This window comes from Pogoniulus pusillus, chromosome Z, assembly GCF_015220805.1.
Source record: "Pogoniulus pusillus isolate bPogPus1 chromosome Z, bPogPus1.pri, whole genome shotgun sequence".
In the NCBI taxonomy this organism is placed as follows: Eukaryota; Metazoa; Chordata; class Aves; order Piciformes; family Lybiidae; genus Pogoniulus; species Pogoniulus pusillus.
The window spans coordinates 55,983,687-55,998,557 of NC_087309.1; the positions used below are offsets into that span (position 1 = coordinate 55,983,687).

At 38.3% G+C, this 14,871-nt stretch overlaps 1 protein-coding gene across 2 annotated transcripts in view; it reads left to right on the forward strand.

Moving 5' to 3' along the window:
* The window catches only part of RIC1 (RIC1 homolog, RAB6A GEF complex partner 1), a 58,019-nt gene that overhangs the window by 29,339 nt on the left and 13,809 nt on the right, over window positions 1-14,871 (forward strand). Inside the window, exons 4-17 of one of the 2 annotated variants that reach the window (XM_064176860.1) lie at window positions 1,938-2,045; window positions 3,090-3,232; window positions 3,454-3,590; window positions 4,532-4,623; window positions 6,032-6,120; window positions 6,847-6,991; window positions 7,497-7,545; window positions 8,640-8,789; window positions 9,124-9,327; window positions 9,937-9,975; window positions 10,241-10,351; window positions 11,367-11,456; window positions 12,547-12,707; window positions 13,364-13,502. In XM_064176860.1, coding sequence (XP_064032930.1) covers window positions 1,938-2,045; window positions 3,090-3,232; window positions 3,454-3,590; window positions 4,532-4,623; window positions 6,032-6,120; window positions 6,847-6,991; window positions 7,497-7,545; window positions 8,640-8,789; window positions 9,124-9,327; window positions 9,937-9,975; window positions 10,241-10,351; window positions 11,367-11,456; window positions 12,547-12,707; window positions 13,364-13,502 — 1,657 coding nt within the window. The remainder of the gene's footprint in view (window positions 1-1,937; window positions 2,046-3,089; window positions 3,233-3,453; window positions 3,591-4,531; window positions 4,624-6,031; window positions 6,121-6,846; window positions 6,992-7,496; window positions 7,546-8,639; window positions 8,790-9,123; window positions 9,328-9,936; window positions 9,976-10,240; window positions 10,352-11,366; window positions 11,457-12,546; window positions 12,708-13,363; window positions 13,503-14,871) is intronic. The other variant, XM_064176861.1, reaches the window with a different exon arrangement.

Genomic DNA, 14,871 nt, shown 5'->3' on the forward strand with positions numbered 1-14,871 from the left:
AGAGGGATCTGGGGGTGCTGATTGATACCTGCCTGAACATGAGCCAGCAGTGTGCCCAGGTGGCCAAGAGAGCCAGTGTCATCCTGGCCTGCATCAGGAATGGTGTGGTCAGCAGGAGCAGGGAGGTCATTCTGCCCCTGGACTCTGCACTGGTTAGACCACACCTTGAGTCCTGTGTTCAGTTCTGGGCCCCCCAGTTTAGGAGGGACATTGAGATGCTTGAGCGTGTCCAGAGAAGGGCGACGAGGCTGGTGAGAGGCCTTGAGCACAGCCCTACGAGGAGAGGCTGAGGGAGCTGGGATTGTTTAGCCTGGAGAAGAGGAGGCTCAGGGGAGACCTCATTGCTGTCTACAACTACCTGAGGGGTGGTTGTGGCCAGGAGGAGGTTGCTCTCTTCTCTCAGGTGGCCAGCACCAGAACAAGAGGACACAGCCTCAGGCTGTGCCAGGGGAGATTTAGGCTCGGGGTGAGGAGAAAGTTCTTCACTGAGAGAGTCATTGGACACTGGAATGGGCTGCCCGGGGAGGTGGTGGAGTCGCCGTCCCTGGGGCTGTTCAAGGCAAGGTTGGACGTGGCACTTGGTGCCATGGTCTAGCCTTGAGCTCTGTGGTAAAGGGTTGGACTTGGTGATCTGTGAGGTCTCTTCTAACCCTGATAATACTGTGATATTATGCTTATAGAAGTTATCATCTGTGGATGTCAGATTAACTAACCTTACATTTTTTTCTCAGTTTTTGCTGTAATCTGTCACGCTCATTGTAGTTCCCTCCTGGAAAGATGTTAGTACTTCAGTCCACTAATTCCAGTATGTGAAAGGCTGCCTCGGCCTTACCTTTGCTAGCATATCTATCAAAGCATAGTGTCCATCAAAGAACAACAGATAGGATTTTTTGGTTTTCTGTAAAATAATAATGAAATTAGGGCACTTGATACCATCTGAGGTAACCAAGGTGGGAAAGAGATTGTGGTATCTTTGTTGAAGCAAATTTATGTAAAACTGCAGCTGCTTTGGTTTCTGCTGAGTCTTAGCAGCCAAGTGTTGGTGTTGCCAGGGCTGCCCTGGCTTTCTGCTGCTTGGACCTCTAGTAGCTTGCTGGTAAAAAGCCTCCTCCTGGTGCCTCATTCCTATGTTGTTGAGGTGAAGTGCTGGTATCCTGAGGTACCTTCCACTCACAAGGGAACTCTCTCTGTGTTGACAATTAAATGTCATATCCCTCTCAACCTGAGAGGCAGAAGCAAATGACTCAGATTTGCTGATTCCCTCAGGTTGAATAACATGCACAAAGCACTGAAGGTCCTGTAGTATATGCTACACTTGTTTTCTTTTTCCACAAAAGCTTCTCTGTGTCCAGTTTACTGCATCCAAATAGGTATCACTGCTCTGGGTTCCAGCATTGATCCTGCCAAAGCAGCTTTTTGGTGTATAGGAGTGTATGTCTTGAAGTCCCACCAGTGCTGTTTGCTATTCAGTTTTATACTCATCCCTCAATAAGGACCATTCTCCTGGCAAGTTTCATTTCTTAGCAGAAATCAGAAGATTCTGATGGTGAGATTTTGCATCACTTGTGAGGGTTTGAGATGTTCCTTGGAGAAGCTAAAGGGCATCCACACTCCTCCCTCACTACCAAGTTCCATCTTTGCTGTTCTGTGTCTCCTGCTGGACAAACAGCCCTCTGTTCAGAGGGATTTATGGGTCAGTAAGAGATACCAGGACCCTTGTTTGGGTTTGATTTAGCTTTCCACTTGGTCTCCCACAGGGAAAGAATTAAGCTTCTTCAGCCTGGTGGCCGTGTTTCTTTTGATGCAGCCCAGGATATGGCTGGCTGGGTTGAAAATGTTCGTTGCTCGTTCTCCTTGAGCTTCTCAAACAATGTAACTCAGTAAGTCTTCTATGTATAGAGGGGCATTTTGTTTCAATTGTGTTATTTCTCTCTTAGAGGAAGCCCACATATGAAGGGAAGCCCACATTACAAGGAAGAACAGTGTGCTCCTTCATTAAATCTAGCAATGAAAAAAGTGCTGGACTTGCAAGCCTCTATCACAAGGTATGCTCACTAATCATGTAAGAATTTTTCTGCATGTAACAGTTACTTGAAAAATGCAGGGGAAACTTCTATTAAGTTTTTAAACTTACTAAGGATCAATAATCTGTTACTACTAGTAGGTCTAAGGAGATGAAAAATTAGAATGCTGTTTAAAACATCTTTCTTTCGTGGTTGGCTATACTGATATTTTTGGTATATAGAAGTACTTAGCACAATGTATGTTCAGTATTACCATATAGTGCCATAAATGTGTCTGTCCTTGGGCTTGAAGTATGGATTAAAGGTTTCATGGAGGTAGGCACATAAAAGCAAAAGTGTGCATAGCATTTCAGCGTTTCTCCAGCTGCCTGCAGAGGGTCTCTCTCTGTCCTGGAAGACATTCTTTTTTTTTGCTTCTTCCATTTTTTGGTGGCAATTGTCTCCTCTGTAAAATAAGTTTTTAACATACTGTGTAAATGTGTGTGAAAAGTTGTTGAAACCATGTGGCTTTGGGATGGGGTGAAAAAGTAACAGAGTACAGGTAGAGAAATGGCTCCATGAGAGAAGGTGGTTCTTGAAAGAAATTCAGTATATACTGGAAAAAAGCTTTCCTGGCAAGCTGCAGGTTTTATGGAATATACTAAAATTAGCTTGTAGAATTTTGGACGTCTTAGAGAAGAGAATTCAGAAGCAGTCATAATTTGTGTTTTGTGAATTACCTAAGATGCCAGGTTAGAAAGTGTTGTGCGTTATTTACAGCCTAGGCAATATTGGTAGTTTTCTAGGATAGGAGAATAATTGATTGTTGGCAGCAGCATCTTATATTTAGTCAAAAGTATTAAAATGATCTCTCATGTGGCAGTACGGCAATTACTCTAATAATACAGAACCATTCATGAACTCAGATTCCTGGAGAGAATTAGACACATCTACCATATTTTGTCATCTTGGAACCTTTACTGATACAAGAGAAGTAATACAGTCATTGTTACATTAATTGATTTTTCTGTGACATTGATTTAAGAGATTTGCACTATTTTAGAGAGTGACAAATACATTTGTTAGTTTGCAGTCCATGTTAGAGGATCTACTTGTTGCTACTGCTGATGGGTTTCTCCATCTTGTTCACTGGGATGGTATGACCAATGGAAGGAAGGCCATCAACCTATGTACAGTTCCATTCTCTGTGGATTTACAGTCTTCTCGTGGTAGGTTTTTGGGTTTTCTGTAGCTTATAATAGTTATTGCCAAAGTAACATCTAATATAAAATATTATCTCTATTCCCAAGCAGAGACAAGTGCCTCTTGTAAATGGGAAGTCTTTTTAAATTAGTGTTTTTTCTGTGGAATAAGAAGGGGAAAAAATGAAATGTCTGTTATCTTGCAATACCATTGTTCACATATGTTTAAATTACTGATATTTTCTCAGCAGGCTCATTTTTAGGCTTTGAAGATGTTTACATCAAAGATATGGAATATTGTGCCACGCTTGATGGTTTTGCTGTTGTTTTTAATGATGGCAGAGTTGGTTTCATTACACCAATGTCAAGTAGATTCACTGCTGAGGTATACTTCATTTAGTATTTCTAGCATGCACTCTACAATATCTGTTTTCTTTGATATCTGCATTTCAGTTATCTTTCCACTTCTAAATTCTGTTCAGCCACAAAGAAATTAAAATTTATCACTGCTTAAGAGTTAATGTAAGTCTAGGGCTAGTACCTGTCTGCGGGAGAGCATAATTAAGAATAGACTTAGGTTTTGCTTATTGCTTCAAAATGTCATTATAGTTCTGAGGTCTTAATGCTGTCTCTGTGACAAACTTCCTGTTGCTAGTTGCAAGTGCAGTGATAAGCAGCAGTTTCTCCTGTGCCAAAGTGTCATGGGTGCTACTGCTAGTGTTTATCTGTAGTCAAGTCTAACTCTTCTCAGCGACAAGCACATTTCAAAGAAATCTTGTCTGAGTTAGGCATTTTCTTACCTTACTCAGCTTACAGAACTGTAATACATTTTGTCATTAGATGTCGTTATAGCAATGACAGAAGAACTGGAAGGATTTGTTTAGTCTGTCCCAAAGTCCTTCACACACTTGAAAAATCTACAATTTCAGCTACTGCAGTGGGAATTTATTTTCCTGTTTTATGTTTTGTCTTCATGCTTAGTACTATCTACTGATTAAAAAAAAACTAATGTAGTATCAGAGATATTCCTGCGTTACAGCTATCAACTTCCTTTGATTTTTCAGAAGTCTTATGGTTTCCTTACATAATGGCATCTCTCCACAATTTTTATCAAGAATGATGAAACCAGTTTTACATATACTGGATTTTATTTATCTGAGCCATGTCAATTAATCTTGACATTTGCAATGGCAAATTTCCCGAGACGATGAAGGTCAGCTGACAGATCTGTGATATGGTGTATATGGGTAACACATGGATAGAAGGTGACTGCAATGAAAAAAAGCTCCATTTAACCAAAAAATTTGTGAATTCTTTTCTTTCCAGCAGCTCCATGGCATTTGGGCACAAGATGTGATTGATGGAACTTGTGTGGCAGTAAATAACAAATACAGGCTAATGGCGTTTGGATGTGCCAAGTAAGTTTTGTAAGGCTGGTTCAATGGGGCAGAGGGAGGTTATTTCAATACAAAGCTTAAGTAATTAGTTCCTTCTTACCAAGTTCTGTTGCAAAAACTGCAAAGGTGCATATGGTCAGTCTCCGTAGGCTGCATAATCTGCTTTGTTAAGGAAGAGGGGAGGAATGAGCTGCGTTTGTCACCTGCTTTTCAGCTCTGGGGCAAAAAAAAAGCTGGCTGAACGAGTAGCAAGGATTGGAAAATGCTGTTGTCCCAGGGTTGTTTAGCCTGGAGAAGAGGAGGCTCAGCGGTGACCTCATTGCTGTCTACAACTACCTGAAGGGAGGTTGTAGTCAGGTGGGGGTTGGCCTCTTCTCCCAGACAACCAGCAACAGAACAAGGGGACACAGTCTCAAGTTGTGCCAGGGGAGGTATAGGCTGGATATTAGGAGGAAGTTGTTGCCAGAGAGAGTGATTTGCCATTGGAATGGGCTGCCCAGGGAGGTGGTGGAGTCACCATCCTTGGAGGTGTTCAAGAAAAGCCTGGATGAGGCACTTAGTGCCATGGTCTAGTTGACTGGCAAGGGCTGGGTGATAGGTTGGACTGGGTGCTCTTGGAGCTCTCTTCCAACCTGGTTGATTCTATGATAATAATACTGGACAAGAATCAGCATCTGAGACCCAACTGAGAAAATGCTCTGTGTAGTGTTGATTTGGTTAGGAAGAGTGTTGCTTGTTGGACTAACTGTAAATATTTATAAATTAAATGTTGCAAAAGTGGTTTTAATTGTGGTGGTTTGCTTATTGTTCTTTCAAGACAGTTCCTCCTGTGTAATAGTGCCTTAGGTGCTCTGAAGTGAGACTTTTTTCTTTTTCTTTTTTTTTTTTTTTTTTTAAATTCTATTGTATTTGTTTTTTAGAGCATTTCAAAAGATCTGGGTAGTTTACTTTCCAACTGTCTTCTTAAGAAATAGTTTTCTTGGATGTAGTAACAGTGTATTGTTTGTGCTTGCCTCTGAACCGGAATAGTTATTATAAGTCATTGGTCTTGGTAAGCATCAGTGCATTCATGAAGTTTTAGCACTGAGTGCATACTGATTTTCCCTCATAGATTGTCTTGTAGTTGGAAGCCGTAAATCCATGTCAATTTTGTGTGCATGTCTGCTTTCAGAGATGGAAATCATTTTAGTTCATTTGTGGTTATAGGGCTGATGTTTTGAGTCCTTCACTGCCATCCGGCAAGTATCTTACAGATTTGTTCCATGAAGTTCTTTGAGTGTTACTTGACACAGTGTTTTCTGCTCTGGATAAATCTGGTATTGCTGAGAAGAATGCTCCTTTTTGCAGTTTCAAGGAACTTTTGCAGTTTCTAGAAACTGATGAGAAATCCAGATGGTCTGTAGTCTAAAGCGTGTGCAATCTCTTCCAGCGGCTCTGTGCAGGTTTATACAATAGATACCACCACTGGCGCCATGCAGTTTTCTCATAAATTGGAGCTGACACCAAAACAATATCCTGGTGAGCTACTTTTTATTGTTGGATATTTCCATCTGTTTTTAAATTACTAAAGAATAGTTTTATCCACGTGTAGTCTTGGGATTATTAGTCACTTGAGAATGAAATATTGTCAAAACTACACTGAGTATAATAGAGGTGTCACCTTGAAACAACTGACATGGAGGTTACGGGGAAAAAACAAACTTGAATAATCCAGCACCCCATCTGAACTCCAGTGAACAAAAACTTAGTGGAATTTTTCATGTAGTAGTGATGAGTATTGCAGGCTTCTGAGTGAAGAACACAAAAAGTGGTTAAATTGTATCCTCAACTGAAAATATGTATGCTTGGCAGGTTGCACTGAAAGAAAAATCAAATCTCAGAGTAACAGTTTTCCAGTTGTGCTAACTTCCAAAAGAAGAGGTTTCAAGGGTGAATATGAAATCATCTTTCGTCCTAAAAATCACTTTACTAGAATCACAGTTCTGTAGTTGAGCCATACCACAGTTTATTTTTGGCCTGTTTTCTTCTGGTTTTACTTTCCTATGAAACCAAACAGTACTGGGAAGAAAATGTGAATTCATCTTTTGCTGATTATTCATTTTGAGAGAGTCAGTTTGATGAATGCAACAAAGAAGTTGATTGAAAAATCAATTCTTTCTTTCTATGTAATTTTGTTTATTTTGGTGAAAGAAGTTGAACACTTGATGGTTTTAACATGATATTTTACTGTCTGTTTTTAAACAGATATTTGGAATAAAACAGGACCTGTTAAACTAATCAGATGGTCACCTGATAGCTGTGTTGTGATGGTGACCTGGGATTGTGGAGGCTTGTCCTTATGGAGTGTTTTTGGTGCTCAGCTTATTTGTACTTTAGGAGGTGATTTTGCGTGAGTATCTTCAATGAAATTGTAAAATGTTTTATTACAAAATGTTCTTTATTTTGATAATTGAAAGCATTTAATAGAAACTAATAAAATGAGCATTTAAAATATTTTTCTGTAGTAGCCTTTGGATATTGGAATGATTTCATAAAATTTAGGAGGAGATATTTTTGAATAGAAATTAAAATATATTATTTTCTTTTTGTAGTAGTCTTTTGGGCCAAAAATACAAATTACTCTAAAGGCAGACTTTAGTAGGCAAATATTAATTCTCTCAGTACCAAAATATATTTGCGGAAAACGTGGTAACATCCATGAGCCACAATTCAGCTGGTTAATGCTAGACATCTGACAAATGCATTGCCTTTTGAGGGGTGACAGGGATGAAACAGACTATATAATTTGAGGTGAGACTCAGTATGAAACCATATGGCAGTAGAAAGATAAGAAGATAATTTCTTATTTGGAAGTTATTTCCAAACTCAGTCTTGGTTTGTGTTCTCTTTTTAAGGTATCAGTCTGATGGTGCCAAAAAAGATCCTCTGAAGATCAGTTCTATGGTAAATATGATTGTAAAAATACTGTAATGGGATGGCTGTTAATTTTTTTAATTATTAGTTTGATTTTTCTGAAAATCTGTTCTGTCATTAAAGGATAAGATAGCTTTACTACACATCCCAACACCAGTGTTATATTGAGGGAATAGGGAAAACAGGACAGGTGATTTTTTTTTTTAGTGTAAATGTGCATGCCTGATCATGAAGTGTGCAAGATAGGCCATTTCCCAGCTTTGATTTAATATTAAGAAATAACACTTTTGCTATTTTTTTTTTTACTTCTTTTCCAGTCTTGTGTTGTATTTTAGATTACAATGAGTCACAGCACAGCAGCAATTCTAAATTTACTTACATTCCTAAAATTATTGTCTTAAATTTGGCTGTTGAAGTATCTTAACTCAGAATCTGAACTCAAGAAAAACTGAAGTGTAGCATGAAATGTTGCTAATAAATCAGTAGATGTTGATAAATATCAAATATAGCCTTTAAGGCCTCTCTTACAAACCATGATGAATTTTGTTCAATATTTGTAAAACAATTTTATTCTAGTACAGCCTAGTTGCTATGAAGATTGACAATTTTAAGCTTGCTTCCTAAGTGGATGTATCTATTTGCAAGGACAACATAATGTATGTTAAAAAAAAGCCAAAAACAACCAAACAAATAAAACCCAAACAACAGGATTGAAATTCTGATACCACCGAATTTAGTAAACAACCACTAATGCCATTTTGAGGATCAGTATTTTTTCCTACCTGGTTCTGTTTGTGGAGTTTCAGTTAATTGCTTTATGTTGCAAAGTAAAAGTGGATGTCTTGCATGGGTACTTTGAATTTGACGTTTTTACATAAAAAAAGGAAAGAATTTGAGGTAGATTCTTACTGTTTCCTGTGGATTTTACTGCTATGATTACTTATGATTCCTATGATACATTTTAGAATACTAAACTGGTTTTGCTTGGTTTTTTTTGTTGTTTTTTTTTTTTTCCCAGACTCTTGTCCTTTGTAAGATCGGTTACAGTAAATTTCTGTATGTTTTGGGTTTTGATAAATAGTATTGGTTTGGGATTTTTATTATTGTTATTCTTTTAATTTCAGACCTGGGGATCAGAAGGGTATCATCTGTGGGTTATTGATGGGAATTCTTCAAACATGAAACCTGAAAAAGATGTGAAGAATGATGCTCGCCAGTTCGGTATTCTACAGTTTCATTTCATCAAGAGTGCACTCACTGCTAATCCTTGTATGGTAAGTTCTTGTTGATAAGTGTATTCTTACTTTAGAGGGTATTTCTGCTGCTCAGGTGACCTCTGAGTTAAGTTTTAAATCAGTTTTGCAGCCATTAGAGTTGCCTTCATTTTTTGTCATGGAGTCTTTAAAATGGTACTTGGGAAATATTGCTATGCAACACTGTAACATAAAGCCTACTAGAAAATACTGGTAATAAACCTGAGAACTGCCTTGATATTTATTTTTTACATATTTTACATAGAAACTATTACTTTTTACGTGTTTGCCTTCATTTTCTGTACATGGGGTTCAGGATTGCTTATCTTATTCTGTTGTTCTGTTTTTAATGTAGAGTAACCAGGAACAAGTCCTCCTTCAGGGAGAAGATCGCTTGTATTTGAATTGTGGAGATGCAACACAGGCTCAAAGTCCCCGAACCACTTCACCACACTCTGAGCATAAACCTACAAGGGAAAGAGGCCCATTTTCAGATGGCAGTTTAGATTCTCAGGGTTTAAGCACTTTACTAGGACACAGGCATTGGCATGTTGTACAGGTAATTGGTGTGGGTTGCCCATATGTCCTCTGTGATTTCCAGAATTTACAGAACTGGAATTTGCAGTTGATCTCATCACTCATACCCTTTTAATTTAGTAAGAGATCATTTCCTCTTATTTCTTCTTGGGGTTCTCCACTACAGCTTTTTCTTATTGCCAGATGGTAAAGAATTGCTAGCTGTCAGAGCTTTGTGGCTATGAGTTTGTGTCCCAACTAATAAAAAACCTGAATGTCTTTCAGAACAGGGAAGAGTAAATAACTTGTTTTATGCTTTGAAGTGGAGAACACATGCAACATGCAAGAAATAGGGATTTGTTCTGTTACTTATGCAGATTGGTTTGAGACTATTCAACTGATTCAAAATCCTTTGGATTTTGCCTGTGTTTTCAAACAGTTTAAACAGACTAATATTTAAGGTTGAGTAACTTTCCTGTATTGATGGGAAGTAATTGTATTTTTAAAAAAAGAGATCCCAACTTCAAAAACCTTTAAGTCACTATGTTCAAAAAACACAGACATTCTACAAATTCCTTTAGAGTGTTGTGATTAATCATTGATTTAATGGTGCTTAGTATAGTTAAGTGATTTTGTTTCTCTGGTGTTTTAGATTCATAGTACATATCTAGAGAGCAACTGGCCAATAAGGGTAAGTTATTTTCAGAGTATGTTCTTTCTTCATTAAAATTGCCAGGAGTTTATAACTGTCCTTTAAGGTTGGATGAGCTCTGTAAGATGAAGTAATTGTTCTAAATTAAAGAAAAAATAGTAACTGTGGGCAGTAAAGTAGAAAAACATGAAGATATTTTAAAAGTTTTGATTCTGACGTAACACCTTGTAGTGATATACTTAGGTAGGATGTATAATGTAATTAAGTTTCTTCTTAAGATTCTGCAGTTTCTCTCTTTAAACAGTTTTCAGCTATTGACAAGCTTGGACAGAACGTAGCTGTTGTTGGAAAGTTTGGTTTTGCACATTATTCTTTACTCACCAAAAAATGGAAGCTGTTTGGAAACATTACCCAGGTATGAAGTTAGGGAATTTTGTTTGGGTATGCTGGAGAGGTTGTATTTGTTTGAGTGTGACTCCTGGAGAATGTGATAAAATGCCTTATTCAAATAAATGATCTGTTATACGTACTTAGGATTAGGGAAGTGGATTTTGCCTGTGTTTATCATGAAATGGCAGAAACATTCATCTTGTGGTTTTGACACAATCATTTGTGTCTGATTATTGAAAGATTTTCAAATCTATGTGTGTATCTTCAGACAGTCTTGTGTGTTACAAGTGAACGTTTCTATGAGATGTGGCTTTGGATGCCAAATCGGGAAATTCTGGCAGATCCAGAGAAGGGCAACAAGGCTGGTGAAAGGCCTGGAGCACAAACCCTATGAGGAGAGGCTGAGGGAGCTGGGGTTGTTTAGCCTGGAGAAGAGGAGGCTCAGGAGTGACCTCATTGCTGTCTACAACTACCTGAAGGGACATTGTAGCCAGGTGGGGGGTGGCCTCTTCTGCCAGGCAACCAGCAATAGAACAAGGGGACACAGTCTCAAGTTGTGCCGGGGTAGGTCTAGGCTGGATGTTAGGAGGAAGTTCTTGCCAGAGAGAGTGATTGGCATTGGAATGGGCTGCCCAGGGAGGTGGTGGAGTCACCGTCCCTGGAGGTGTTCAAGAAAAGAGTGCATGAGGCACTTAGTGCCATGGTTTAGTTGAATGGCTAGGGTTGGGGGATAGGTTGGCCTGGATGCTCTTGGAGGTCTCTTCCAACCTGGTTGATTCTGTGATTCTAAATTGAAAGAGTTCAGGGATTACAGTTGCTTAAGAAGCAGTGGAGCTGTAAAATGGCTGTTGTCTGACACATACTGTTATTTAGGTTTTGTTAAGCAGCAAAACCCTTCGTATACATACAGATTTTCTTGCCACCATGAGTAAAGTTTATGGCTTACTGTAGTTTATGGCTTTCAGAAATTATCTATGGAATGTATGTGTGCATGTATACCAACTACACATCTCTCATTTGAATGTTTTTTTTCTTTTCAGGAGCAGAATATGATGGTAACAGGTGGCTTAGCATGGTGGAATGACTTCATTGTTCTTGCATGTTATAATTTAAATGATCATCAAGAAGAGGTGAGGTAATTTTTCTTCAAAGTATATAGTACATGCTTAGAATATCTTATCTGTTTTAAATAGTGTTAAAAGTATGAAAAGCTTGATACGTAGGTGCCTTTTGGCCCTGTTTATACATTCTTTATTAATACAGAAATAATTATTTTGCAGAAAACTATTCCTACCGTTAAAAACTATTTTCCGCTGGCTACCATGAATCTACTGGTTGCTCTGAAATCTTTATGTGTGTTATCAGGAAGTCTAGTTTGAGATATGTAGTTACTGTGTTTTGGATTACTTTTGGGAAGCTTTAAATTAGGGGGCAAAGAGCTTTATTTCTGAACTAGCGAGTAAAACTTCCTTGCATTTGTTTTGCAGTAGTTCAGATTTGGCTGTTGTGATGGTTTGGGCTCTTACCCGCCCCCCCACACTTTGTATTTGCCCCAGCTAACTCAGACGGACCCTGGGAATATAGATGAAGCAATTTATTTACAGCTAGCAGAATTTACAAGCAACTATTTACAATATATACAGTTATATACAGTTATATACAGAAATATACAAAGGATAAACAATACAAAAGCACAACTCCCCTCCCAGAAACCTGAGTCCCCAGGAGGGGCTCTCAAACCACCCCAACACCTCCCCCGGCCCTCTCAACCTTACCCCAGTTCTCAGGAAGAAGAGAGGTGTGCAGCCAAGAGGTTAGGGAGCAGGGTTAGAAAGCAGTGATGTTAGAAAGATGTGTCTCGGTCTAAGGCAAAAGCAAGAGTGAAAGACAAAATGGAGAAAGTTTACTTCTTCTTCCCAGAGTTCTCAGCGTAACTGTGAGAGAAGTTGACATCAATTGTTTTCATTTCACTGGCTGTTATCTAGTTCTTTTACCAAAACATTCTAGCTTGCTTCTAACTAGCACAGCTGTACTGTTCTTTAACTACTTGGGATGCAGTAATATAATGTAATGGATAAAATGTTTGAAATAAAAAGCCAGTAATCTGTTGTGCTAGAAACCTTTGGCAGTTGCTTCACAAAAAAGAAAATAATTGAATGTGAAATTATTGTTAGTTTGTTGGTGAAGAGCACCTGTGTTCAAATGACTTCTCTTTTGTAGCTGAGAATCTACCTGCGAACATCGAATCTTGACAATGCATTTGCACATATCACCAAAGTGCAAGCAGACACCTTGCTACTGAGTGTCTTCCGGGACTTCGTGATATTGTTCAGAGCAGATTGTTCCATTTGCCTTTACAGTATTGAGAGAAAGCCTGAAGGGTGAGGATCAGTATTTAATTCTTTTGCAGTAATGTACTTGTCTGAGAAAATTTTTAAGATAATATAAAGTTGTTTGGTAACTTCCTGAGTCGGATTTTTTTTACATACAGACGGGCAACAATTGTTATCTGTATGCACAAGTTCATAGGTGTTGTCCCTTGTATGCATGCAGATAAACACATGAGATCTTGAGCTAGAAGCTGAGATATGGACATTTCCAGCTGCTGCATAGGCATGTTCTAGTTGATAGGAACTTGAAAACTGAATGCAAATAGAGGAAAAAGGCACTAAAAGGCATGCACATATTTGAGTGTTTTAAATAAAAAGTGTTTTTAATACTGTGAGTAGGATTTAGTGAAGAAGGCAGCAGAACTGTGAATGGAGTCTTATGTATCTGATGTTGTCTTCTATCCACTTATAGCCGCATTACTTGAAATTACTAAGTTCATATAGCCCAGCCCAGATTTATGTGGTAACGTTATGAAGTAGCTGTGTGGGCCTGTAAGGTTCCTGGTTAAAGGGAAGACACATTGGTCTGTAGAGTGAACTGTTTGCTGAGGCCAATCTGCTTCTTTTTCATTAGGTTTATTTCAAGATGCTGATTTTATGTTAAACGTTATTTCAAAATTTCTAAAAGTAGTTATTTTTCTTTTCAGACTTAACTCTACTGCCAGTATCCAAGTTCTTCAAGAAGTGTCCATGTCTCGGTATATTCCTCATCCCTTTCTTGTAGTGTCTGTTACATTGACATCAGTGAGGACAGAGACTGGCATCACATTGAAGATGCCTCAGCAGGTAACAGGTGTATAAGTGCTCAAAATTCAAAGTCTTGTGTTAATTTTGGGTCAGGGACTGGTAATAAATTCCAGACTCTTGTATCTTGTCATCTTTTAAAGTTTGGAGCCATATTTTGGAGGACTAATTAAATATAACTGTTTTGAGGGTATGTTTCTGTGTTGTGAATTAAAAGCTGAACACCAGAACAGCCATGGCACTAGGAAATGCATTTCTTGTAGCAACAGGTCCATTATTCATAATAAATAGAAAAGGGAAAAAGATGGCATATCATCCTGTAAGGTCACTTCTAGTGATTTTTTTTTACTACACTAAAATGAAGGCTTTCCACTAGTTTGCTTAGGAATAAGCCAGCAGCTGAACAGTGACTAAAGTGTGGAGTTGAAGCCCTGTCCTAACTCCAGAAAATTATTCAGGGCATTGACAGCACAGTGGATAAATAACTTGGATTTTTGTTGTCTGTTGTGTAAAAAAATTACACTTAACTGTTTGTGTAGGCATGCAAGGGTGTGTATTTTTCTTCACATACCAAAGTGGATGCGAAGGCAGTGGCAGAGATGTGAAAATCTGAAGGTTGATTGCATTCTGTTTCTCACAATGCTGGGCATGTGTCTCGAGACTTAGATATGATCTTAAACAAGAGCAAAAAAAGCCACGTGGTTATGAATCTGTAATCTTGCTGTGAGACAGTGTCCTTATTGCTGAACTTCCTGACTGGTGGTGCTTCCTAGTTTTGAGAAAAACCTCCTGTAACTTTTTAGAGCACTAGTAATATTTTAAACTTAGCTTTGGGATGAAGAAATGCTATTCCTTTTTTTAAATTATTTTCTAATAGTCCATATCTTCAAATTTTAGTCAGTCCTCCTTGTCAAAAATATTACTTCTAGCACTGAATGTGACACTGTGCTGTAGACAAAGCAATGTGTCTGACATAGAGAAGTGTGTCAGCTTTTTCAGTGCTGTAACTGTTAGTGACCTTAAACCCTGATGTCGCAGATTGTCCATACAAAACTTCTAGCCGTGTATTTTAAGAACTAAGCTTTATTTACAGCATGGTATTAGCTCGTGGTTTGGTTTAAAATTAACATGAAATAGTTCTGAAATAACATAATACACACGATTAGAAACATTTTTCTCTTACTGCATCTTGTAAAAGTTAAGAGTGCTATGCAAATGTGGCCAAACAATTTGGGTCAACTCTTGTTGGCTTGTGTAGAAGTGTTGGTCTTTGCAGTTAGACACTGGCAGCCATATAGTGGTGATACTGGTAAGAATGTAGAGCTTTATTATTTCTTAAATACTGATGGTTTGCTGATGCCAAGAAGCATAATGGGGAAAAGCCCATATCAAATAAACACACAAAATGAAT